This window comes from Aquarana catesbeiana, linkage group LG01 (assembly GCF_042186555.1).
Source record: "Aquarana catesbeiana isolate 2022-GZ linkage group LG01, ASM4218655v1, whole genome shotgun sequence".
Taxonomy (NCBI): Eukaryota; Metazoa; Chordata; class Amphibia; order Anura; family Ranidae; genus Aquarana; species Aquarana catesbeiana.
Genome location: NC_133324.1, coordinates 963,791,738 through 963,815,087, shown reverse-complemented (window position 1 = coordinate 963,815,087; position 23,350 = coordinate 963,791,738). Strand labels below are relative to the sequence as shown.

At 45.1% G+C, this 23,350-nt stretch overlaps 1 protein-coding gene across 2 annotated transcripts in view; it reads right to left on the bottom strand.

The window, feature by feature from the left end:
* Positions 1–23,350, bottom strand: part of LOC141121997 (uncharacterized) — a 267,457-nt gene that overhangs the window by 185,174 nt on the left and 58,933 nt on the right. For both annotated transcript variants that reach the window (XM_073611785.1, XM_073611794.1), the window contains exon 3: positions 11,293–11,469. In XM_073611785.1, coding sequence (XP_073467886.1) covers positions 11,293–11,469 — 177 coding nt within the window. The remainder of the gene's footprint in view (positions 1–11,292; positions 11,470–23,350) is intronic.

The following is a 23,350-nucleotide window of genomic DNA, read 5'->3' as shown; positions in this document are numbered from 1 at the left end:
ACTTACCATAATTTTCTTTTCCTGATGGACTCCATGGCAGTATAAGATTGGGTTGCCCCACCTTCGCTTCTACTCCATAGGACCCTAATCCTATACATTTTCAGGCTGAGCCAGAGGCCACATTCTGTAACTAGCCTACTCTTGACACTGGTTGGGAACTCCTAGTATTTTATAGGAAATTTTTTGTTTTCCTTACAGGCTCTATGGCAGCATACGTTTAGGAACTAACTAGCCCAAAAAAAACCAAGGGCAGGATGCCAAAAAAAGTAGGGTTTCAAATAGGGATGACCGAATGGTTCGGCCCGAGCATAAGTTCGGGTCGAACTTTGGTTGTTCGGATGTTCGGCGAACACCGAACAATATGCTGTGTTCAGGGCAAATTCGAAAGCCGCCGGAACACCGTTAAAGTCTATGGGACACTAACATGAAAAATCAAAAGTGCTAATTTTAAAGGCTTATATGCAAGTTATTGTCATAAAAAGTGTTTGGGGACCTGGGTCCTGCCCCAGGGGACATGGATCAATGCAAAAAAAAGTTTTAAAAATGGACATTTTTTCGGGAGCAGTGATTTTAATGATGCTTAAAGTGAAACAATAAAAGTGTAATATTCCTTTAAATTTCGTACCTGGGGGGTGTCTATAGTATGCCTGTAAAGTGGCGCATTTTTCCCATGTTTAGAACAATACCACAGCAAAATGACATTTCTAAAGAAAAAATTGTCATTTAAAACCGATCGCGGCTGTAATGAATTGTCGGGTCTCGGCAATATAGATAAAACTCATTCAAAAAAACAGCATGGTGTCCCCCAGTCCATTACCAGGCCCTTTGGGTCTCGTATGAATATTAAGGGGAATCCCGAACCAAAAATAAAAAAAAAACAAATAGCGTAGGTGTCCCCCCAAAATCCATACCAGACCCTTATCCGGGCACGCAACCTGGCAAGCCCCATGAAAAGAGGACGAGAGAGTGCCCCCCCCTCCTGAACCGTACCAGGCCACATGCCCTCAACATGGGGAGGGTGCTTTGGGGTCTGACCCCAAAGCACCTTGTCCCCATGTCGATGGGGACAAGGGCCTCATCCCTACAACCCTTGCCCGGTGGTTGTAGGGGTATGCGGGCAGGGGGCTTATTGGAATCTGGAAGCCCCATTTAACAAGGGGAACCCCAGATCCCGCCACCCCCATGGGAATTGGTAACTGGGTATTGTACCCCTACCATTTCACAAAAAAAAAGTGTCAAAAATAGTAAAATAGACAAGAGACAGCTTGGGACAAGTCCTTTATTAAAAGATAGAAAAATAAAAATGTCCCGCAATGTCCAATCATCTTCTATTGTGCCGCCGACGAGCCGAAAAAAGAAAAAAAACGCAACACCTCCGCCTCCATAGGAGGCTCCTGCCAAGTGACGCTTCCCATTGGTGACAGCTGTTATATGGCTGAGGGCAGGGCCACCCAGTGACGTAAACGGGTGACCCCGTCCCCTCTGATGCCACAGGGCCTTCTCCCATCCCCGCCAGACAGCCTTCCCTTCTGCCTCACTCGAGTATAAGCCGAGGGGGGCTTTTTCAGCATAAAAAATGTGCTGAAAAAACTCGGCTTATACATGAGTATATACAGTAGGTCAGCATTTGGTATATAGCACTCATACCCCTCCCCCCTGCTCGTGGTTCTGACAGCACCCGCCCCAACCCCCGCTGGATCGCGGCTCTGACATGAATCCCCCACTGGTGGTTGGTGGCTCTGACAACACCCCCACTTCTCCGCCGCAGGGCTCATGGCTCTGATAGTACCCCCCTGCGGGCTCACGGCTCCTGGCACTGAAAGCACACACAGCACCATGCGGGAGGGTATAGCACTTACCGGGCTGTGGCTCTCCTACTGCTGTGTTTCCTCCAGTGTGGTGGCAGCAGAGGAGTCCGTTCCTTATGCTTCCTCTGCTCTCTGTGTCTCCTTCTTCAAAGCGCTGGGCATCCAATAGGATCTCCCGGCGATTTGGCCAATAGGGAAACAGGTCTCACTGACCTGCCTCCTGATTGGTGGGGAGGGCCCCTAGCGTGAAAATAGCAAAAATGAATTTGCTATGTACCCGGAATTGAAGCTCACCCCTTTTTGAAGCCTATGAGAGCCTCTTGCTTTTTGAAGCAGCTGATTAGAGCCAAACACCCACTCCCGTCCTGAAAGGGGTTGAGCGCATGGATAAAGGGGCGGCAGTTATAGGGGGGCAGCGCCTGTGCGCCCACAATGCACGGGCCACCACTGCTGAAAACCTCTGCCAGGGAACCCTGTTGTTTTGTGTTTGCTGAACTCTCTTAATAAAAATAGGCACGTATCCAAGATCTGCAGGGCACCCCGCCGTATCCCAGAGGCAGAGTTGCAGCTGCTGTGTCTGCTCCGGGCACAAGTAATGGCCACCCACTAATAGAAGGGCTCCCAGCCAATGCAAACCCACCCAGGGCCCACTCTCCAGACATCGATCTTCTGCATATGTGTGCCATAGCTCCCCCCTCCCTGATAGCTGGGGACTCAGTGACCACTGGAGCCATCCTGGAAGACTTCTGGATACCACAGGATGCTCCTGACATCTGCACAGATGTCCTGCATGAGACTCGCCCACCGATACTTGCAAAAGATAGGAAAACTTCATAAAAATTAGTCATATGAGTACGGAGGACAAAAAGGAAGGCAGCTTCTTGTTCAGCCTGAAAATGTATGGGAGTGGAGCCCTGTGGGTAAGGAATGAGGGCGGGGCTACCGAAACGCATGCTGCCATGGAGTCTACCAGGAAAGCATTTATTCAGTGGTTTTAGCAACGGCAAGTTTTTTTCATCAAGCAGTTATTGACACTTTAAAGAGAAGTCAGGGAAGTCTCCATGGGAAGATTGTAGATTGTATTAATAATAACTGTGAGTTATAATCAGATCGCTCTCATGGTGTTTGGTTTTGTAGTGGTGCCCCGTGGGATCACTTTGTGTTCTAGCATCCACACATTTCACCCTGCTGGTCAGACATCCATTTTGGCACACTTCCCAGACAATGAACAGTCTCTTGCTTGTTTTTGTTTTTTTTATTAGGGGATTCAACTTGGATGGGGAAAGGGACATGGGATGCCCAGATGATGAATACTTCTCAATGAAATCAATGTTGGTTGAGTCTAAATTTGACAGGCTTTTCCTCTGCACATCTCCTCCAGCACACTACTTGAGATCACTTGCTTTACTTCACTGTTCAAATCTAGGTTCCTGTCACCGTTAGCACATGGCTAGGCCCACTCTGAATCAGTCCTAGTAGCCCTTTACAGGCAGGGGTCTGCAGTCCCCTTTGTGGTAGAAGCCGTTTTAGCTGAGAAGAATAGATGTGCTAACTGACACTTGGTGGAATACTGATCCCAGCACGTCCAATGCAAATCCTGCCAGCCCTCGTGGCTGCAACAACTTGACCCCAGAACAACACCAGAGTCTCTCCCTCTGGCTCCACATCCAAATCCTGGCATGTCTCTTCCAGAGCTTAACACTGTGCTTCTCACTCACAGACCCCAGCATGGATCCCTCCTGAATGACTTTCCTGGCAGTGCTCCCAACTGTCCTCTTCCTGCTCCTGTTTCAGGACACCTCTCAATAACCGTGTAGAGCAAGGCTCCCTCCCAGCTCCAGGCCTGAGTTCACGCCCCCTCCAGAAAGGGCCTTTCCTCAGACCACGACTGTCTAACACTTCATCATCCAGTTCTTACACCCTTACAACTCCTCCCACAGCAGGCTGACCATGGATATATATAGGAGGCCTGCCCCCTGCCAATCCTAGTTGAGGATTGGTCAGGGCTCCCACATACACCCCATGTCACTCCTGCTCTCTGCCCTGCCTCTTTTGCAGAACCTTCTGAAAACCAAAGGAGGCGCCCAAGAGCTGAAGTACATGTCAGTCACCTGCTGCTACACTAAACCACTTCCCTGCCCCCAGATCAAAACAAACAGGTCTAGCTCACAGCATAGGCCTGCCTAAATTTACCTGCACTGACAGTACAAAACAAACCCACTACCCTAATGCCTACCTACCTAAGGTAGAGGGTGCTATAGTTATTTTGGATCTGATTATAATGAGATGAGATTATAATGAGAGTACATGTAGATTTAGTTGGACAGCACACAGTATTCCCATGTTCATTATCCACTTGACCACTGGGCACTTAAATCCCCTTCCTAACCAGACCAATTTTCAGCTTTCAGTGCTCTCACATTTTGAATGACAATTACTCAGTCATGCAACACTGTAGCCAAATAAAATTTTTGTCCTTTTTTCCCACAAATAGAGCCTTCTTTTGGTGAAATTTAATCACCGCTGGGTTTTTTATTTTTTGTGCTATAAAAGAAAAAAGACTGAAAATTCTGTAAAAAAATTGCATTTTTCTTTGTTTCTGTTATAAAATTTTGCAAATTAGTACTTTTTCTTCATAAATTTTGGCCAAAATGTAAAATGCTACATATCTTTGGTAAAAAATAATCCAAAGTGGTGTATATTATTTGGTCTTTGTGAAAGTTATAGAGTCCACAAGCTATGGTGCCAATCGCTGAAAATTGATCACACCTGAAGTACTGACAGCCTATCTCATTTCTTGAGACCCTAACATGCCAGAAAAGTACAAATACCCCCCAAATGACCCCTTTTTGGAAAATAGACATCCCAAGGTATTTAGAAAGAAGCATGGTGAGGTTTTTGAAGTTGTCATTTTTCCCACAATTCTTTGCAAAATCAAGATTTTTTTTCTTTTTTTTTTTCACAAAATTGTCATATTAGCAGGTTATTTCTCACACACAGCATATGCATACCACAAATTACACCCCAAAACACATCCTGCTATTCCTCCCGAGTACGGCGATACCACACATGTGAGACTTTTACACAGCCTGGCCACATACAGAGGCCCAACATGCAGGGAGCACCATCAGGTGTTCTGGAGCATAAATTACACATATAATTTCCTGACTATCCCTTACACTTTTGAAGGCCCTGGAGCACCAGGACAATGGAAATGCCCCAAAAATGACCCAATTATGGAAAGAAAACACCCCAAAGTATAATCTATGAGGCATAATGAGTCTTTTGAACATGTCATTTTTTTCTACAAATTTTTGGAAAATGTGGAAAGAAAATAAAAACGATTTTTTTTTATACAACGTTGTCCATTTATACAATATTTCTAACACATAGCATGTACATACCAAAAATTACACCCCAAAATAGATTCTCCTACTCCTCTCGAGTACGGTGATACCACATGTGTGAGACTTCCACAGTCTGGCCACAAACAGAGGCTGAGTATGGCCGAGTATGGCTGGGTATGGCTGAGCACGTTTGGGTACGGCTGGGTATGGCTGAGCATGGCTGGGTACAGCTCGGTATGGCTCACAGTGGATGGAATGGCAGAGCATGGATGGATGGATGAGTATTGCTGAGCATGGATGGATGGATGAGTATTGCTGAGCATGGATGAGTATTGCTGAGTATGGATGGATGGATGGATGAGTATTGCTAAGTATGGATGGATGAGTACTTCTGAGCATGGATGAGTATGGATGGGATGGATGGATGAGTATTTCTGAGCATGGATGAGTATGGATGGGATGGATGGATGGATGAGGATTTCTGAGCATGGATGAGTATGGATGGGATGGATGAGTACTTCTGAGCATGGATGGGATGGATGAGTACTTCTGAGGAATGGCTGAGCACGGCTGGGTACGGCTGGGTATGGCAGAGCATGGCTGGGTACAGTACGGTATGGCTGGGAGTGGATGGGATGGCTGAGCATGGATTGATGGATGAGTATTGCTGAGCATAGATGAGTATTGCTGAGTATGGATGGATGTATGAGTATTGCTGAGCATGGATGAGTACTGCTGAGTATGGATGGATGGATGGATGGATGAGTATTGCTGAGTATGGATGGATGAGTACTTCTGAGCATGGATGAGTATGGATGGGATGGATGGATGAGTATTTCTGAGCATGGATGGGAGGGATGAGTACTTCTGAGTATGGATGGATGAGTACTTCTGAGTATGGATGGGATGGATGATTACTTCTGAGGATGGATGGATGAGTACTTCTGAGCATGGGTGGGATGGATGAGTACTTCTGAGGATGGATGGATGAGTACTTCTGAGGATGGATGGATGGATGAGTACTTCTGAGGATGGATGGATGAATACTTCTGAGGATGGATGGGATGGATGATGAGTACTTCTAAGGATGGATGAATGAGTACTTCTGAGCATGGATGGGATGGATGAGTACTTCTGAGGATGGATGGATGAGTACTTCTGGGGATGGATGGGATGGATGGATGAGTACTTCTGAGGATGGATGGATGAGTACTTCTGAGGATGGATGGGATGGATGATGAGTACTTCTAAGGATGGATGGATGAGTACTTCTGAGTATAGATGGGATGGATGAGTACTTCAGAGGATGGATGGGATGGATGGATGAGTACTTCTGAAGATGGATGGATGAGTACTTCTGAGGATGGATGGATGAGTACTTCTGAGGATGGATGGGATGGATGGATGAGTACTTCTGAGGATGGATGGGATGGATGGATGAGCACTTCTGAGCATGGATAGGATGGGATGGATGAGTAGTTCTGAGGATGGATGGATGAGTACTTCTGAGCATGGATGGGATGGATGAGTACTTCTGAGTATGGATGGATGGGTACTTCTGAGCATGGATGGGATGGATAAGTACTTCTGAGCATGGATGGGATGGATGAGTACTTCTGAGTATGGATGGAATGGATGGATGACTACTCCTGAGGATGGATGGGATAGATGGATGAGTACTTCTGAGGATGGATGAGTACTTCTGAGTATGGATGAATGAGTACTTCTGAGTATGGATGAATGAGTACTTCTGAGGATGGATGAGATGGATTGATGAGTACTTCTCAGCATGGATGGGATGGATGGATGAGTACTTCTGAGAATGGATGGGATGGATGGATGAGTACTTCTGAGAATGGATGGGATGGATGGATGAGTACTTCTGAGTATGGATGGGATGGATGGATGAGTACTTCTGAGGATGGATGGATGAGTACTTCTGAGGATGGATGGGATGGATGGATGAATACTTCCACAGATGGATGGATGAGTACTTCTGAGTATGGATGGGATGGATGGATGAGTACTTCTGAGGATGGATGGGATGGATGGATGAGTACTTCTGAGGATGGGTGGGATGGATGGTTGAGTACTTCTCAGGATGGATGGGTACTTCTGAGGATGGATGGGATGGATGAGTACTTCTGAGGATGGATGGGATGGATGGATGAGTACTTCTGAGCATGGATGGATGAGTACTTCTGAGGATGGATGAGTACTTCTGAGGATGGATGGGATGGATGGATGAGTACTTCTGAGGATGGATGGATGAGTACTTCTGAGGATGGATGAGTACTTCTGAGGATGGATGGGATGGATGGATGAGTACTTCTGAGGATGGATGGATGAGTACTTCTGAGGATGGATGAGTACTTCTGAGGATGGATGGGATGGATGGATGAGTACTTCTGAGGATGGATGGGATGGATGAGTACTTCTGAGGATGGATGGGATGTGATCCAAGACAGACAGACACAATAGAACATTGGAATACAGCCCCACCCAAAACTAGCACAGCAAATAGTATACAACAGCATGAAACAACACACAATATATACACACAACATTGTGAAGCAGTCACTATCTATAATATGGCACATACGGGGTTCCCGGAGTTTTGTTTGTTTTGGGGGGACATGGACTTGAATCCAAAATAATATTACTTCCAGGGTCCCCAGGCATACAGCTTACAATGAGCACCGTTCCCCCAAATGCCAGGGCCCATAATCGATCGTCAAGAGGCTGGCATTCAGTCCCCTCCAAAAGCCTCTGTCCCGGCTAGGTCTGTCACATTTCCCCCCTTTCGGCAGGAGACTAACACAGGAGGAGACTCCAGATGGGTTGACCCTGAAGTTAGTCAGAAGTTCCAGTCCCCTAATAACGGTATCCACACAGTACCCCAAATAAATTGTCCCAAACAGAGCATTACTTACCCAGCCAACCTCTGCCTCTCTCAGAGAACACGGCCGCCGCTGGGGAGAGGCCTGGACTGGCCCTTCTCCCTGGAGTCTTTTCAGCCACTGGAGAGAAGACAGGGTGACTGGGCTCACACCGTCATGCCTTTGGGGATCTGGGCCATCTCCCCAGCATCCCTGGGGTATACAAATGGAGACTGAAGTCCAATCCAACCCCGGTAGGTGAAAATCCCCCAGTGCTTGCAAAGCATGGCTGATATCCTCCTGTCCCAGTGCCGCACCAATCCTTGGGGTTGTGTCAGTGAAGACCAAAGTCCCCTTCACCACCACAGGAACTCCCTCTTCTGTTAGGTGAGGGCAGAGGTTAGCAGCACTCTGCTCTGTTGCCAGTCCTTCTGCTGGGTTGCTGTGAGTGGAGACCGCAGTCCCATCCATCGATATCAGCTCAAGCTGCAGTTGTGAGGTGCAGATTGCATTCTCTCCTTGGGTCCTGATCTGCTGCTCGGGAGTGACCACCACCTCCTCACCCTGGGACTCCAGAACTACCACAGGTGTGGGGCAGAGGTCTTGGACCCTCTGTCCAGTTGTCAGCTCTTCAGCTGCATAAGTTTCTGGTAACTCCACCGATGCTGCTGGCAGCAAATCCCATGTCTCTGTCAGTATTGTGGGAGAAAAGGCCAACTCTTCTCTCCAGGAGGCGGAAGCTGCTGTTGGTGTTGGGCAGAGGTTAGCAGACCTCTGCCCTGTTGCCAGCACTTCAGCTTTGGAGACGGCAATCTCCGGAGTTTCCACTGCCGATTCTCTGGCATGCTGCTGAACGCATTCTAGATGCTTTCTGTATGCCCTTTCCAGATGCTGTTCCTTCCTTAGCAAATAGTCTAGATCAGGTTTAAGCTCTGAGTCCCCTGCAAGACCGAGCATAGCCTCCCTGTATTCTTGCAGGTCTTCAAAGGTTGGTTCACCTTCATCGCCAAACACAAAACAATCTGAAAGGCTCTCCCACAGCAATCCAGGGCCACCAAAGTCACATCCCTCCGGGGAGCATTCTGTTCTCTCCCCTAAATATCCCTGCTCTGTGTACCATTGCAGAGCCCGATACCGATTGTTCAGCTCTATTTCCTGCTGGATCAGCCTGTCCAACTCAGTCACCCATTGCTCCTGGGGCCGCTCTCCCAGCAATTGCATCCATAACTCCTGTTGTTCACTGGCTTGCTGCTCTGAGGTTGGAAAGCACTTGCCCTGTTGCATTCCAGCAACCTGGAGGGCTCTAATCCAGTGTCTTACCCGAATCTTCTGCCTGAGCTCCCGGTATTTATCCGCAGACACAGTCCTGGGGATTGCTGAAAGGACGATCCGCAGCAGCCCCGGGAACCCTGATGCCAGATCCATATCTCCGCTGGGTTGACTGAAGTCTGCTATGCCGATCTTTGATCCAGGTGGAGGTTTGGACGTCTTCTTGTAGCTGTCCTTCTGGGCTGTGAGAATCATCCCGCTGCTTGCCACTAGGAATGAGCCGAACACCCCCCTGTTCGGTTCGCACCAGAACATGCGAACAGGCAAAAAATTTGTTTGAACACGCGAACACCGTTAAAGTCTATGGGACTCGAACATGAATAATCAAAAATGCTAATTTTAAAGGCTTATATGCAAGTTATTGTCATAAAAAGTGTTTGGGGACCTGGGTCCTGCCCCAGGGGACATGGATCAATGCAAAAAATAGTTTTAAAAATGTCTGTTTTTTCGGGAGCAGTGATTTTAATAATGCTTGAAGTGAAACAATAAAAGTGTAATATTCCTTTAAATTTCGTACCTGGGGGGTGTCTATACTATGCCTATAAAGGGGCGCATGTTTCCCGTGTTTAGAACAGTCTGACAGCAAAATGACATTTCAAAGGAAAAAAAAGTCATTTAAAACTACTCACGGCTATTAATGAATTGTCGGTCCGACTATACACATAAAAGTTCATTGATAAAAACGGCATGGGATTTCCCCACAGGGGAACCCCGAACCAAAATTTGAAAAAAATATTGGCGTGGGGGTCCCCCTAAATTCCATACCAGGCCCTTCAGGTCTGGTATGGATTTTAAGGGGAACCCCGCGCCAAAATAAAAAAAAATTGGCATGGGGTCCCCCCAAAAATCCACACCAGGCCTTTATCCGAGCACGCAACCTGGCAGGCTGCAGGAAAAGAGGGGGGGACGAGAGAGCGCCCCCCCTCCTGAACCGTACCAGGCCACATGCCCTCAACATTGGGAGGGTGCTTTTGGTTGTGGGGGTCTGCGGGCAGGGGGCTTATCGGAATCTGGAAGCCCCATTTAACAAGGGGACCCCCAGATCCCGCCCCCCGTGTGAAATGGTAAGGGACCCCTACCATTTCACAAAAAAGTGTCAAAAATGTTAAAAATGACAAGAGACAGTTTTTGACAATTCTTTTATTTAAAGTCTTCTTCTTTTCATCTTCTTTCTTCTATCTTCTTTCTTCTATCTTCTATTTTCCTTTGGTTTCTTTCTCCATCTTCTTCTTCCTCTGGTTCTCCCTCTGATCCTCTGCTTCTTGCTCCGGTGTTCTCGTCCGGCATCTTCCTCCGCAGTGTCTTCTTCCCTTCTTCGTTCTCGGGCCGCTCCGCATCCATGATGGGAGGCTCCCGCTGTGTGACGCTTCTCGTCTTCTGATGCTTCCTAAATAACGGAGGATAACGGTGACCCCGTCCCCCCTCTGGTGCATGGGGACTTGACGGGGACTTCCCTGAGGCTTTCCCCGTAAAGTCAGAGGGGGCGGGATCACCCGAGGAACTGGACGCGACATCGGTTTGTTTAGAAGTGATCGCGTCATCAGTTGATGGCACGATCACGTGGTAAACGGCCGCTATCAGCGGCTATTTACCGTGATGCGCCGGGTCCGGAGGTCACCAATGTTCCCGGGTGCGCACACCAGGGGGCGCGCGGGAGCAAGTTTCTGGGAGGACGCCCTCCCAGAATAAGCCGACCACGCTGTAGCCTTTTTTCGGCTATGGCCCGGTCGGCACGTGGTTATACAAAGTGTATGCAATATACAGGGTTATGTATGTAATAAGATCATACAGACAGTAATGATGTGTAGAGTGCAATGCACCAATCAGGTTTTATCTTACATCAGTTTAGATGAGTCAGACCAAAGAGAGGTGACTGCTGATTGGTTGCTCTGGGTTCCTGCTATCTGTATATTGAGGTTTGCTACTCACCTAAACATTGTAGGAACTTATTCCACCAATTGTAGAACCCATCATTCACACATTGTGCAGAGGGATGGGTAGGGTGATATCCAACCGGACATTTTAATGTCACTGTATCCCCAATATTATAATTTGTCTTATCAGGATCCATCTCCAGCCTTGCGTCCACCGGCTTCCTACACAGATCTGTAAAGTTATTAGAAGAATGAATTACATCTGAGAGATGTGGTTGCCAATGAGAAAAAGACAATTTAATATGTTCTTTAGCACAAAATGTATGTGTCTGTAGGGTGATCAGTAGGGATGAATGACCTGACAATGTATGTATCTGTAGGGTGATCAGTAGGGATGAATGACCTGACAATGTATGTATCTGTAGATGATCAGTAGGGATGAATGACCTGACAATGTATGTATCTGTAGGGTGATCAGTAGGGATGAATGACCTGACAATGTATGTATCTGTAGGGTGATCAGTAGGGATGAATGACCTGACAATGTATGTATCTGTAGGGTGATCAGTAGGGATGAATGACCTGACAATGTATGTATCTGTAGATGATCAGTAGGGATGAATGACCTGACAATGTATGTATCTGTAGATGATCAGTAGGGATGAATGACCTGACAATGTATCTGTAGGGTGATCAGTAGGGATGAATGACCTGGCAATGTATGTATCTGTAGGGTGATCAGTAGGAATGAATGACCTGACAATGTATGTATCTGTAGGGTGATCAGTAGGGATGAATGACCTGACAATGTATGTATCTGTAGGGTGATCAGTAGGGATGAATGACCTGACAATGTATGTATCTGTAGGATGATCAGTAGGGATGAATGACCTGAAAATGTATGTATCTGTAGGGTGATCAGTAGGGATGAATGACCTGACAATGTATGTTATGTAGGAGGATCAGTAGGGATGAATGACCTGACAATGTATGTATCTGTAGGAGGATCAGTAGGGATGAATGACCTGACAATGTATGTATCTGTAGGGTGATCAAAGTTACATAGAAAAATGGAAAAATTGACTTTCTAGGCACCAATTATAGAAATATTATAGCAAGGATATGCAATTAGCGGACCTCCAGCTGTTGCAAAACTACAAGTCCCATCATGCCTCTGCCTCTGGGTGTCATGCTTGTGGGTGTCAGAGTCATGCTATGCCTCATGGGACTTGTAGTTCTGCAACAGCTGGAGGTCCACTAATTGCATATCCCTGTATTATAAAATATATACATTTTTATTATACACATAATACAAGAAAAGACATTTAAAATATTGCAAATAAAATGCAAACAAAAGCTAAACCTCTCCAATGTGGATCATAAGAATCAAAACCATATCCACACAGATATGTATCACTATATTGAATTACAACATAATATATATAATATATTATATTCTAAAGGACAGAAAAAAGGCAATCAGTAACATTTCTAATCTTTTGTAGTAGTAGTATAGCAGTCTCAAGAGTTTGCAGGGGACACTAAAAGGGTCAATCAAAGGAAGGATCAAACCAGGGCATGCAGAGAGTACAGCAGATCACATGTGGGGACGTGTCTAGTAAGATAGTCAGAGTGTGTAAGATACAGGAACACCAGAAATGAGGTCAGTATCCAGAGCTTAATATGAAAGAGGCCAAAAACCCAACACAACTTGGATGAAATAGAATAACTAACACCGTAGGGGGAATAAAAGGATGCAGTCAGGTGTTGAATCCTGACCAGCCTACCTTAATAAGGAAACATAGTTGGCATTAGTCCGGATAAATGTTGTATAATCAGAAGCTTTATGCTTAGAAGTGGAACTGTGTTTGGCGGTAAAAAAACGCCACCTGTAGAGTACCGTATATACTGGAGTATAAGCGCATTTTTTGTGCTGAAAATGCCCCCCTCGGCTTATACTCGAGTCCCGCGCCTCACTGTGTCCATCTGCAGCCTTATGATCTCCGGCACTGTGACATACAGTCTAGTTGGCCGCTGTGTCGTGTAACAAAGCCCCGCCTTCTCCTCGAGGAGGCGGGGCTTTGCTACACTACACGGCGGCCGACTAGACTGTACGTCACAGCGCCGGAGATAATAAGACTGCAGATGAACACAGCGCCGGTACATAAGGCACGGATCAGGTAGGGAGATTGAGGCATGCACATGGACAGTGAGGCTGCAAATGGGCATTGTTGTCCCTCTTTTCCACTTACAGTAGCTGCGCATTTCTCACCCTAGGCTTATACTCGAGTCAATAAGTTTTCCCAGTTTTTTGTGGTAAAATTAGTTGCCTCGGCTTATATTCGGGTCGGCTTATACTCGAGTATATACGGTATATATAAATGATAATGATAAGAATAATCTTGTTTTGAATCGACCAACTAGGAGATTGACAGGTGGTGATAACTAAATAGTCTCACCTTTTAATAGTGTAGCGGGCACCTACTTTTAGGTAGGTGACCTTTCCTAGTGGTTTCTATGTCAGGTAAATTTAGACAGGCTTGTGCAGGTAGCAGGTAGTTTGTGTGTTAGTCTCGGCCAATCATTAATTTGCTTGGTAAGGCCCGGGACTCTCATATAAAAAGGGGGGTCACGTGGTGCCGGGGGGAGTTTTGGAGTTCGTGTTGGTGTGGGAGTCCTGCTCTGAGGAGCGAGAGGAGCCAGCCTGGTCCCCGGAGGGGGGGAGTGGAGGTTTTTCCCCTCCGGGGAACCAACGGAGCTTTACCCCTGCAACAAGGGCACAGAACCGGTCCTCATGGAGGAACAGACGACACCTTACAGCATGTAGTTGCTGGTGTCGTTGGCCGCCCCTGCGGGGAGGGGAGCGGGCCATAAAGGAGAAAGGGAACTAAGAATCATTGCGGAGGAATAAGCAATAAAGCAGAAGGAAACTGGGCGATCGATCGTTTATGAGTGGCACATGGACTATTGATCATGTGAGTGAAAGCCCAAGGGAAGGGTACTGCCAGAGGCTGAGGGTTGTTGGTACGCAAGTCAGTGAGATGGTCAGTGATGGTCTATGACTTTGGGTTCAGCAATGCCCCGGGATTCCAACCAGTCAAGCGGGAGAAGTTATTCAGAGTGACTTTTCTTTAGCTCAACTTGAAAGTACCATGTCGGTGGGAAGTAGTGGTAACAAGGTAGCGGTGAAGCTGCAAGCACACATATAGAGATACGGATTGTTCTTTAAAAGTCATGCAGATGAAGAAGTTATTCAGAGTGACTCTTTATCAATTATTCTCTATCAAATCTACTTCCATCTTCCCCGATTGAAGAAATCACATAAATTGATTTCCCAACTATCCGCAATTGATCATAGTTTCCCGGTAAGAGCCAGTGAAAGATGATAATGTAACAGAAGAGCATCTCAGAGAAAGTCCTTCTCCCATCCCAGTTCATGTTAATGAATAAAGCAGGTGAAGAAGCATTAAGGACTGTGAGTTTTAAATCTATGGGCTGCGAGGGTTGAGTGGAAACGTGAATTACGGATATAAATTTTAATTAGCCACTCCTTCGGGGGGTAAGCGCTTCAATAGTAAATCGTATACATAAAATATCAATAAAATAAAAGAGTCCACTTAAACAAGTATCAAAATTAAATAAAGAAGTATCAAATGGTGAACCACTCAGTGAAAGCCCATTAAGAAAAGGCAGGTGAGTATAAACTAGATGATCGTGGAAGAAAATATTAGCGGTGATTCCAAGTCTCCATCACCACACCACTTGTGCCACAGCCCTGTAGGTAATCCACTTACCAGACCCTGCTGGTTAACACGCTTATCAATCAAAGGGATAATCGCTGTTCACCGGACACTTTTCATCTGTATTTTGCTCATAGCGAGAATGTTTGCATAATATAAGGGCATGTAACATCAATACTATGTCAGTGGTGTGTTCCCCTGTAACCTCTCACCGCTCCCGCGGTGTTCCCGGGAAGGACAGACGAGGATAAGCCGACTCTGTGGATAGCTGCGTAGCAACGCCCTGACGCGGACGCGTTTCTGACACCACTTCCGTCAGAGGGCGTAGCTACGCAGCGCAGCTCTGAACTACAAATACACACTTTGTCGGAGGGTCACTCCTTTGTGTGCTGCAGACTAATTGACAACACACTTCACCTGTCAATCCTAATCTGCATTAGACTTAGCAATTGTATATACTCTCTTGCATAATAACATTACAAATGCAAAATAAAAAAATAAAGTAAACTTTTTTTTTTATTATATTTTATTTATTTATATTTTTGTTTATAACATCAGGAGTATATTAACATATTACACAAGCAAATCAAGTCATCTCAAATGCTCTGCAACTAGATTATGATCACTCAGGCTATGTTTCCACTAGTGCGACTTTTCATGCGACTCGGGACTGAAAAGTCGCATGACAAATTGTATCCCATGATTTCCAATGAGTACCGTTCATATCTGTGCGACTTCAAGTCGCAGCGACTTCAAAGTAGTCCCTGCACTACTTTGGTCCCACTTTGATGCGACTTGAGGTCCATAGATACAGGCATTGCTTCAAATCGCGGTAAAAAGTCGCGGTAAAATTGCGGTAAAAAATCGCAGCAAAATCGCGCGACTTTGGGGACGCAATAGTGGAAACATAGCCTCAATCTAGATTGCTCAGCGTATGGTGCCTATACTATAGAAATACTATAATCAACCAACTCAGGATGTCTGCATAGTGGTATCAGGATAAATCTACCTTTACATCACCAAATGAGCACAACATTAGTTGTAGTAAAAGAAATAATACTATCCCCATCTTTTATCTGTCAAAAAAACGTTTAAAATATTATCGTGAGGGCTTGACCTAAAAATCGGAAATGTATTCCAACGGTGATAAAAATAAATCACATATATATATAGCTTAACCTTCAATGTATAGTGTATATAATAATTATTGTGCGACTTTATAAGAAGATACAGTCGCTACCTGATATTGATCGGTCATGCGACTGATAAAAACACCCAAACATATAATTCATTAAAATTTAAAAACACTCTAATAATAGTCAGGCCTTACAATGGTATCATTTTATATTCTAAGATATATTAAAATTGATACTAAAATTGAAAACTCGATTAAAAAACATTTAAAAGTCGCTAATAAAACAATTTAGATCTAACTCCACGTTCATACCCCTCGGACTTATGCCCCATACACACGGTCGGACATTGTTCGGACATTCCGACAACAAAATCCTAGGATTTTTTCCGACGGATGTTGGCTCAAACTTGTCTTGCATACACACGGTCACACAAAGTTGTCGGAAAATCCGATCGTTCTAAACGCGGTGACGTAAAACACGTACGTCGGGACTATAAACGGGGCAGTGGCCAATAGCTTTCATCTCTTTATTTATTCTGAGCATGCGTGGCACTTTGTGCGTCGGATTTGTGTACACACGATCAGAATTTCCGACAACGGATTTTGTTGTCGGAAAATTTTATCTCCTGCTCTCCAACTTTGTGTGTCGGAAAATCCGATGGAAAATGTCCGATGGAGCCTACAGACGGTCGGAATTTCCGACAACGCGCTCCGATCGGACATTTTCCATCGGAAAATCCGACCGTGTGTACGGGGCATTAGTGTGTCAGTTAAATATATCCATTTCGTCTCACATTTGGACAATTCTCTGACTTTATTACAACCCCGCCAATTTTGGTGCAATTTCTCTACGCCCCAGAACTTTAGTCCTGAGGAGTCTCCTTTGTGTTTATTCTTAAAATGCATTGAAACACTGTGGTCCTTATACCCTATTTTAATGTTGTTGATGTGTTCGGACACCCGTTTACCTAAAGTTCGTTTGGTGCGTCCGATACACATCAGATTGCACGGGCATTGAAGTGCATATACCGCATGTGTGGTCATGCATGAAATAAAATCCTTGATTTGGAACACTTTTGAGTTTAGCTGTAGATTGAAATTCCGTTACGCCTCTCAGTCTGGTATGGACTTGTCTGCACGATATACACCTACCGCTGGCAAAGAAACCCGGGTTATCCCAAAACGTAGATGGCTTGGTTGGGGGATCCAAGATTTTTTTTTTCACAATCTTGTCACCAAATGATTGTCCCTTTCTGTAAATAAAAATTGGATCTTCCGGAATGACTTTGGTTAAAATTTTATCGGTGGTCAATAATGGCCAGTATTTTTTGAAAATTGTTTCCACTTCTCTATACTGGGCATGGAACCCACTGATAAAACCCCATTGGTGTTTGCTATTGGTTTGTTTTGGCCTATCGATCAGACAATTATCTTGAGGTATATTGTGTATTTCGTCTATCGTTTTATCCAAAACATCCACTCTATACCCTTTCTCTACAAAGAGTTTTTTTTTTAGAATTTGCACTTGATCCAAATAGTCATTATCTAGTGTGCAGTTCCCCCGTACTCTTGTAAACTGCCCCTTAAGGATATTTTTAAGCCATGTGGGATGGTGCCCACTATGTATTGATAAATAACTATTGCGATCGCTAGGTTTGAAAAAAAACATGTGCACTTCAATGCCCGTGATGTATATTGGACGCACCAAACGAACTTTAGGTAAACGGGTGTCCGAACACATCAACAACATTAAAATAGGGTATAAAAACCACAGTGTCTCAATGCATTTTAAGATTAAACACAAAGGAGACCCCTCAGGACTAAAGTTCTGGGGAGTAGAGAAATTGCACCCAGATTGGCGGGGTTGTAATAAAGTCAGAGAATTGTCCAAATGTGAGACGAAATGGATATATTTAACTGACACACTAAGTCCGAGGGGTATAAACGTGGAGTTAGGTCTAAATTGTTTTATTAGCGATTTTTAAATGTTTTTTAATCGAGTTTTCAATTTTAGTATAAATTTTAATATATCTTAGAATATAAAATGATACCATTGTAATGCCTGACTATTATTAGAGTGTTTTTAAATTTTTATTAATTATATGTTTGGGTGTTTTTATCAGTCGCATGACCGATCAATATCAGGTAGCGACTGCATCTTCTTATAAAGTCTCACAATAATTATTATATACACTATACATTGAAGGTTAAGCTATATATATATATGTGATTTATTTTATCACCGTTGGAATAAATTTCCGATTTTTAGGTCAAGCCCTCACAATAATATTTTAAAGGTTTTTTGACAGATAAAAGATGGGGATAGTATTATTTCTTTTACTACAACCAATGTTGTGCTCATTAGGTGATGTAAAGGTAGATTTATCCTGATACCACTATGCAGACATCCTGAGTTTGTTGATTATAGTGTTTCTATAGTATAGGCACCATACACTGAGCAATCTACAACCCCTGGCAAAAATTATGGAATCACCCGTCCCTGAGGATGTTACTTCAGTTGTTTATTGTTGTAGAAAAAAAGCAGATCACAGACATGGCCAAAAACTAAAGGCATTTCAAATGGCAACTTTCTGGCGTTAAGAAACACTAAAAGAAATCAAGAAAAATAATTGTGGTGGCCAGTAACAGTTAGATTTATAGAACAAGCACAGGGAAAAAATGATGGAATCACTCAATTCTGAGAAAAAAATTATGGAATCACCCTGTAAATTTTCATTACAAACACTAACACCTGCATCAGATTAAATCTGCTTGTTAGTATGTAGGTAAAGAGGGTAAATCATCACGCAGAGTTGCACAAGATGTTGGTTGTTCACAGTCGGCTGTGTCTAAAACATGGACCAAATACAAACATGCCAATGTCATGGCCTGTAAACAGTCTGGATCTCAAACCAATTGAAAATCTGTGGTGGAAGTTAAAGATAATGGTCCATGACAAGGCTCCAACCTGCAAAGATGATTTGGCAACAGCAATCAGAGAAGGCTGGAGCCAGATTGATGAAGAGTACTGTTTATCACTCATGAAGTCAATGCCTCAGAGACTGCAAGCAGTTATAAAAGCCAGAGGTGGTGCAACAAAGTACTAGTGATTAGGGATGAGCTTCGAGTTCGAGTCGAACTCATGTTCGACTCGGACATCGGCTGTTCGCAAGTTCGCCGAACAGCGAACAATTTGGGGTGTTCGCGGCAAATTCGAATGCCACGGAACACCCTTTAAAAGTCTATGGGAGAAATCAAAAGTGCTAATTTTAAAGGCTTATATGCAAGTTATTGTCATAAAAAGTGTTTGGGGACCTGGGTCCTGCCCCAGGGGACATGGATCAATGCAAAAAAAAGTTTTAAAAACGGCCATTTTTTCAGGAGCAGTGATTTTAATAATGCTTAAAGTCAAACAATAAAAGTGTAATATCCCTTTAAATTTCATAGCTGGGGGGTGTCTATAGTATGCCTGTAAAGGGGCGCATGTTTCCTGTGTTTAGAACAGTCTGACAGCAAAATGACATTTCGAAGAAAAAAAGCCATTTAAAACTACTCGCGGCTATTGCATTGCCGACAATACACATAGAAGTTCATTGATAAAAACGGCATGGGAATTCCCCACAGGGGAACCCCGAACCAAAATTTTTTTTTAAAAATGACGTGGGGGTCCCCCTAAATTCCATACCAGGCCCTTTAGGTCTGGTATGGATATTAAGGGGAACCCCGGACAAAATTTAAAAAAAAATGACGTGGGGGTCCCCCTAAATTCCATAGCAGACCCTTCAGGTCTAGTATGGATTTTAAGGGGAACCCCGCGCCAAAAAAAAAAAAAAAAAAAACGGCGTGGGGTCCCCCCAAAAATCCATACCAGACCCTTATCCGAGCACGCAACCTGGCAGGCCGCAGGAAAAGAGGGGGGACGAGAGTGTGCCCCCCCTCCTGAACCGTACCAGGCCACATGCCCTCAACATTGGGAGGGTGCTTTGGGGTAGCCCCCCAAAACACCTTGTCCCCATGTTGATGAGGACAAGGGCCTCATCCCCACAACCCTGGCCGGTGGTTGTGGGGGTCTGCGGGCGGGGGGCTTATCGGAATCTGGAAGCCCCCTTTAACAAGGGGACCCCCAGATCCCGGCCCCCCCCTGTGTGAAATGGTAAGGGGTACTTACCCCTATCATTTCACTAAAAAACTGTCAAAAATGTTAAAAATGACAAGAGACAGTTTTTGACAATTCCTTTATTTAAATGCTTCTTCTTTCTTCTATCTTCCTTCATCTTCTTCTGGTTCTTCTGGTTCTCCCTCCGGCCTTCTCGTCCAGCATCTCCTCTGCGGCGTCTTCTATCTTCTTCTCCTCGGGCCGCTCCGCACCCATGGCATGGGGGGAGGCTCCCGCTCTTCTCTTCATCTTCTTCATCTTCTTCTCTTCTTCTCTTCTTCTCTTCTTCTCTTCTTCTCTTCTTCTTTTCTTCTCTTCTTCTCTTCTTCTTTTCTTCTCTTCTTCATTTTCTTCTCCGGGCCGCTCCGCATCCATGCTGGCATGGAGGGAGGCTCCCGCTGTGTGACGGCATCTCCTCGTCTGACGGTTCTTAAATAACGGGGGCGGGGCCACCCGGTGTGGCATTCCCCGTGACGTCACAGGGAAGTCCTGTCAAGTCACCGTGCGTCAGAGGGGGGCGGGATCACCGGGTGGCCCCGCCCCCCGTTATTCAAGAACCGTCAGGTGAGGAGATGCTGTCACACAGCGGGAGCCTCCCTCCATGCCAGCATGGACGTGGAGCGGCCCAGAGAAGAAAATGAAGAAGAGAAGAAGAGAAGAAGATGAAGAGAAGAGCAGGAGCCTCCCCCCATGCCATGGGTGCGGAGCGGCCCGAGGAGAAGAAGATAGAAGACGCCGCGGAGGAGATGCTGGACGAGAAGGCCGGAGGAAGAACCAGATCCATGTCCCCTGGGGCAGGACCCAGGTCCCCAAACACTTTTTATGACAATAACTTGCATATAAGCCTTAAAAATTAGCACTTTGGATTATTCATGTTCGTGTCCCATAGACTTTTTTCCTGTTCGCATGTTCTGGTGCGAACCGAACAGGGGGGTGTTCGGCTCATCCCTACTAGTGATGTGTTGGAATGTTATTTTGTTTGTTTGTTTTTCATGATTCCATAATTTTTTCCTCAGAATTGAGTGATTCCATAATTTATTCCCTGTGCTTGTTCTATAAATCTAACTGTTAATGGCCACCACAATTGTTTTTCTTGATTTCTTTTAGTGTTTCTTAAAGCCAGAAAGTTGCCATTTGAAATGCCTTTTAGTTTTTGGCCATGTCTGTGATCTGCTTTTTTTTCTACAACAATAAACAACTGAAGGAACATCCTCAGGGACTGGTGATTCCATAATTTTTGCCAGGGGTTGTAGATTGAGTGATCATAATCTAGCTGCAGAGCATTTGAGATGACTTGATTTGCTTGTGTAATATGTTAATATACTCCTGATGTTATAAACAAATATAAGTTTAAGAGCCCTTTCACACTGGGGCGGTTTGCAGGCGATATTGCGCTAATAATAGCGCCTGCAAACCGACCCGAAAGTGCCGCTGCTGTGTATCCAGTGTGAAAGCCCCGAGGGCTTTCACACTGGAGTGATGCGCTGGCAGGACGGTGAAAAAAGTCCTGCCAGCAGCATCTTCGGAGCGGTGAAGGAGCGGTGTGTATACCGCTCCTTTACCGCTCCTGCCCATTGAAATCAATGGGACGGCGCAGCTTTACCGCCGGCAAAGCGCCTCTGCAGAGGCGCTTTGCGGTGGTATTTAACCCCTTCTCGGCCGCTAGCAGGGGGTAAAACCGCCCCGCTAGCGGCCGCATACCGATGGTAAAACGCCGCTAGTAATAGCGGCGTTTTACCGCCGACGCCGCCCCCTGCCCCAGTGTGAAAGGGCTCTAAGTGGTGTATAGCAAAAAAAAGTTTATTTTATTTTTTATTTTGCATTTGTAATGTTATTATGCAAGAGAGTATATACAATTGCTAAGTCTAATGCAGATTAGGATTGACAGGTGAAGTGTGTTGTCAATTAGTCTGCAGCACACAAAGGAGTGACCCTCTGACAAAGTGTGTATTTGTAGTTCAGAGCTGCGCTGCGTAGCTACGCCCTCTGACGAAAGTGATGACAGAAATGCGTCCGCGCCAGGGCGTTGCTACGCAGCTATCCACAGAGTCGGCTTCTTCTCATCTGTCCTTCCCGGGAACACCGCGGGAGTGGTGAGACTGAGGTTAGATGGGAACGCACCACTGACATAGTATTGATGTTACATGCCCTTATATTATGCAAACATTCTCGCTATGAGCAAAATACAGATGAAAAGTGTCCGGTGAACAGCGATTATCCCTTTGATTGATAAGCGTGTTAACCAGCAGGGTCTGGTAAGTGGATTACCTACAGGGCTGTGGCACAAGTGGTGTGGTGATGGAGACTTGGGATCGTCGCTAATATTTTCTTCCACGATCATCTAGTTTATACTCACCTGCCTTTTCTTAATGGGCTTTCACTGAGTGGATCACCATTTGATACTTTAAGTTGACTCTTAAGCAATTTCATTGATATTTTTAAATATTTGCTATTTTTGCACTAGCGCTGCTAATGTTTTAGAAATTTTTCTTTGACATATGTTTGATGCATCTCATTTTAGTATAGCAGCTGCTGACTATTGTTTTATCAATATTTTCTCTGTGTGCGCTGAGGGAGGGATACTGAACATAGTTTTTTTATCTCTCGTTCTTTGATAATCGTATACATACAAAGTATCGAGGCAGAGGGGGTTGTATCTATAGTAGACCACCAACGATCGCTAACATAGTTTAGACTTGTAGTGAAATGGCACAGTGAGCCTATAGATTTCAGTTCCACAACATCAAAAGGAAAGAGGTAGCAACGGTAAGTTGTTTAAAAGTTCCAACAACAGAGGCGCACAGTCGGTATAAAGTATAAAGTACCTTACCAGGATAGAAGTGATGGGTAGATAGATCCACGGACGGACAAGCGTCTGGAGAGGTTGCCGTGATTTAAGGCTGGGTGGCCAGCCTTATATGCACGTCCCAATCAGGTGTGCGGCGGGGCTTCCGCATCACCTGACTCGGCCGGAAAAAAAGTGCACAGTCCGCAAAGCGGCTACGATAGACGCAGCCTTGCGGGAGGCGCGTCACTCTATGGGTCTCAGGGATGAGAGCTCCCCCATGGGTGCACTCCGAAA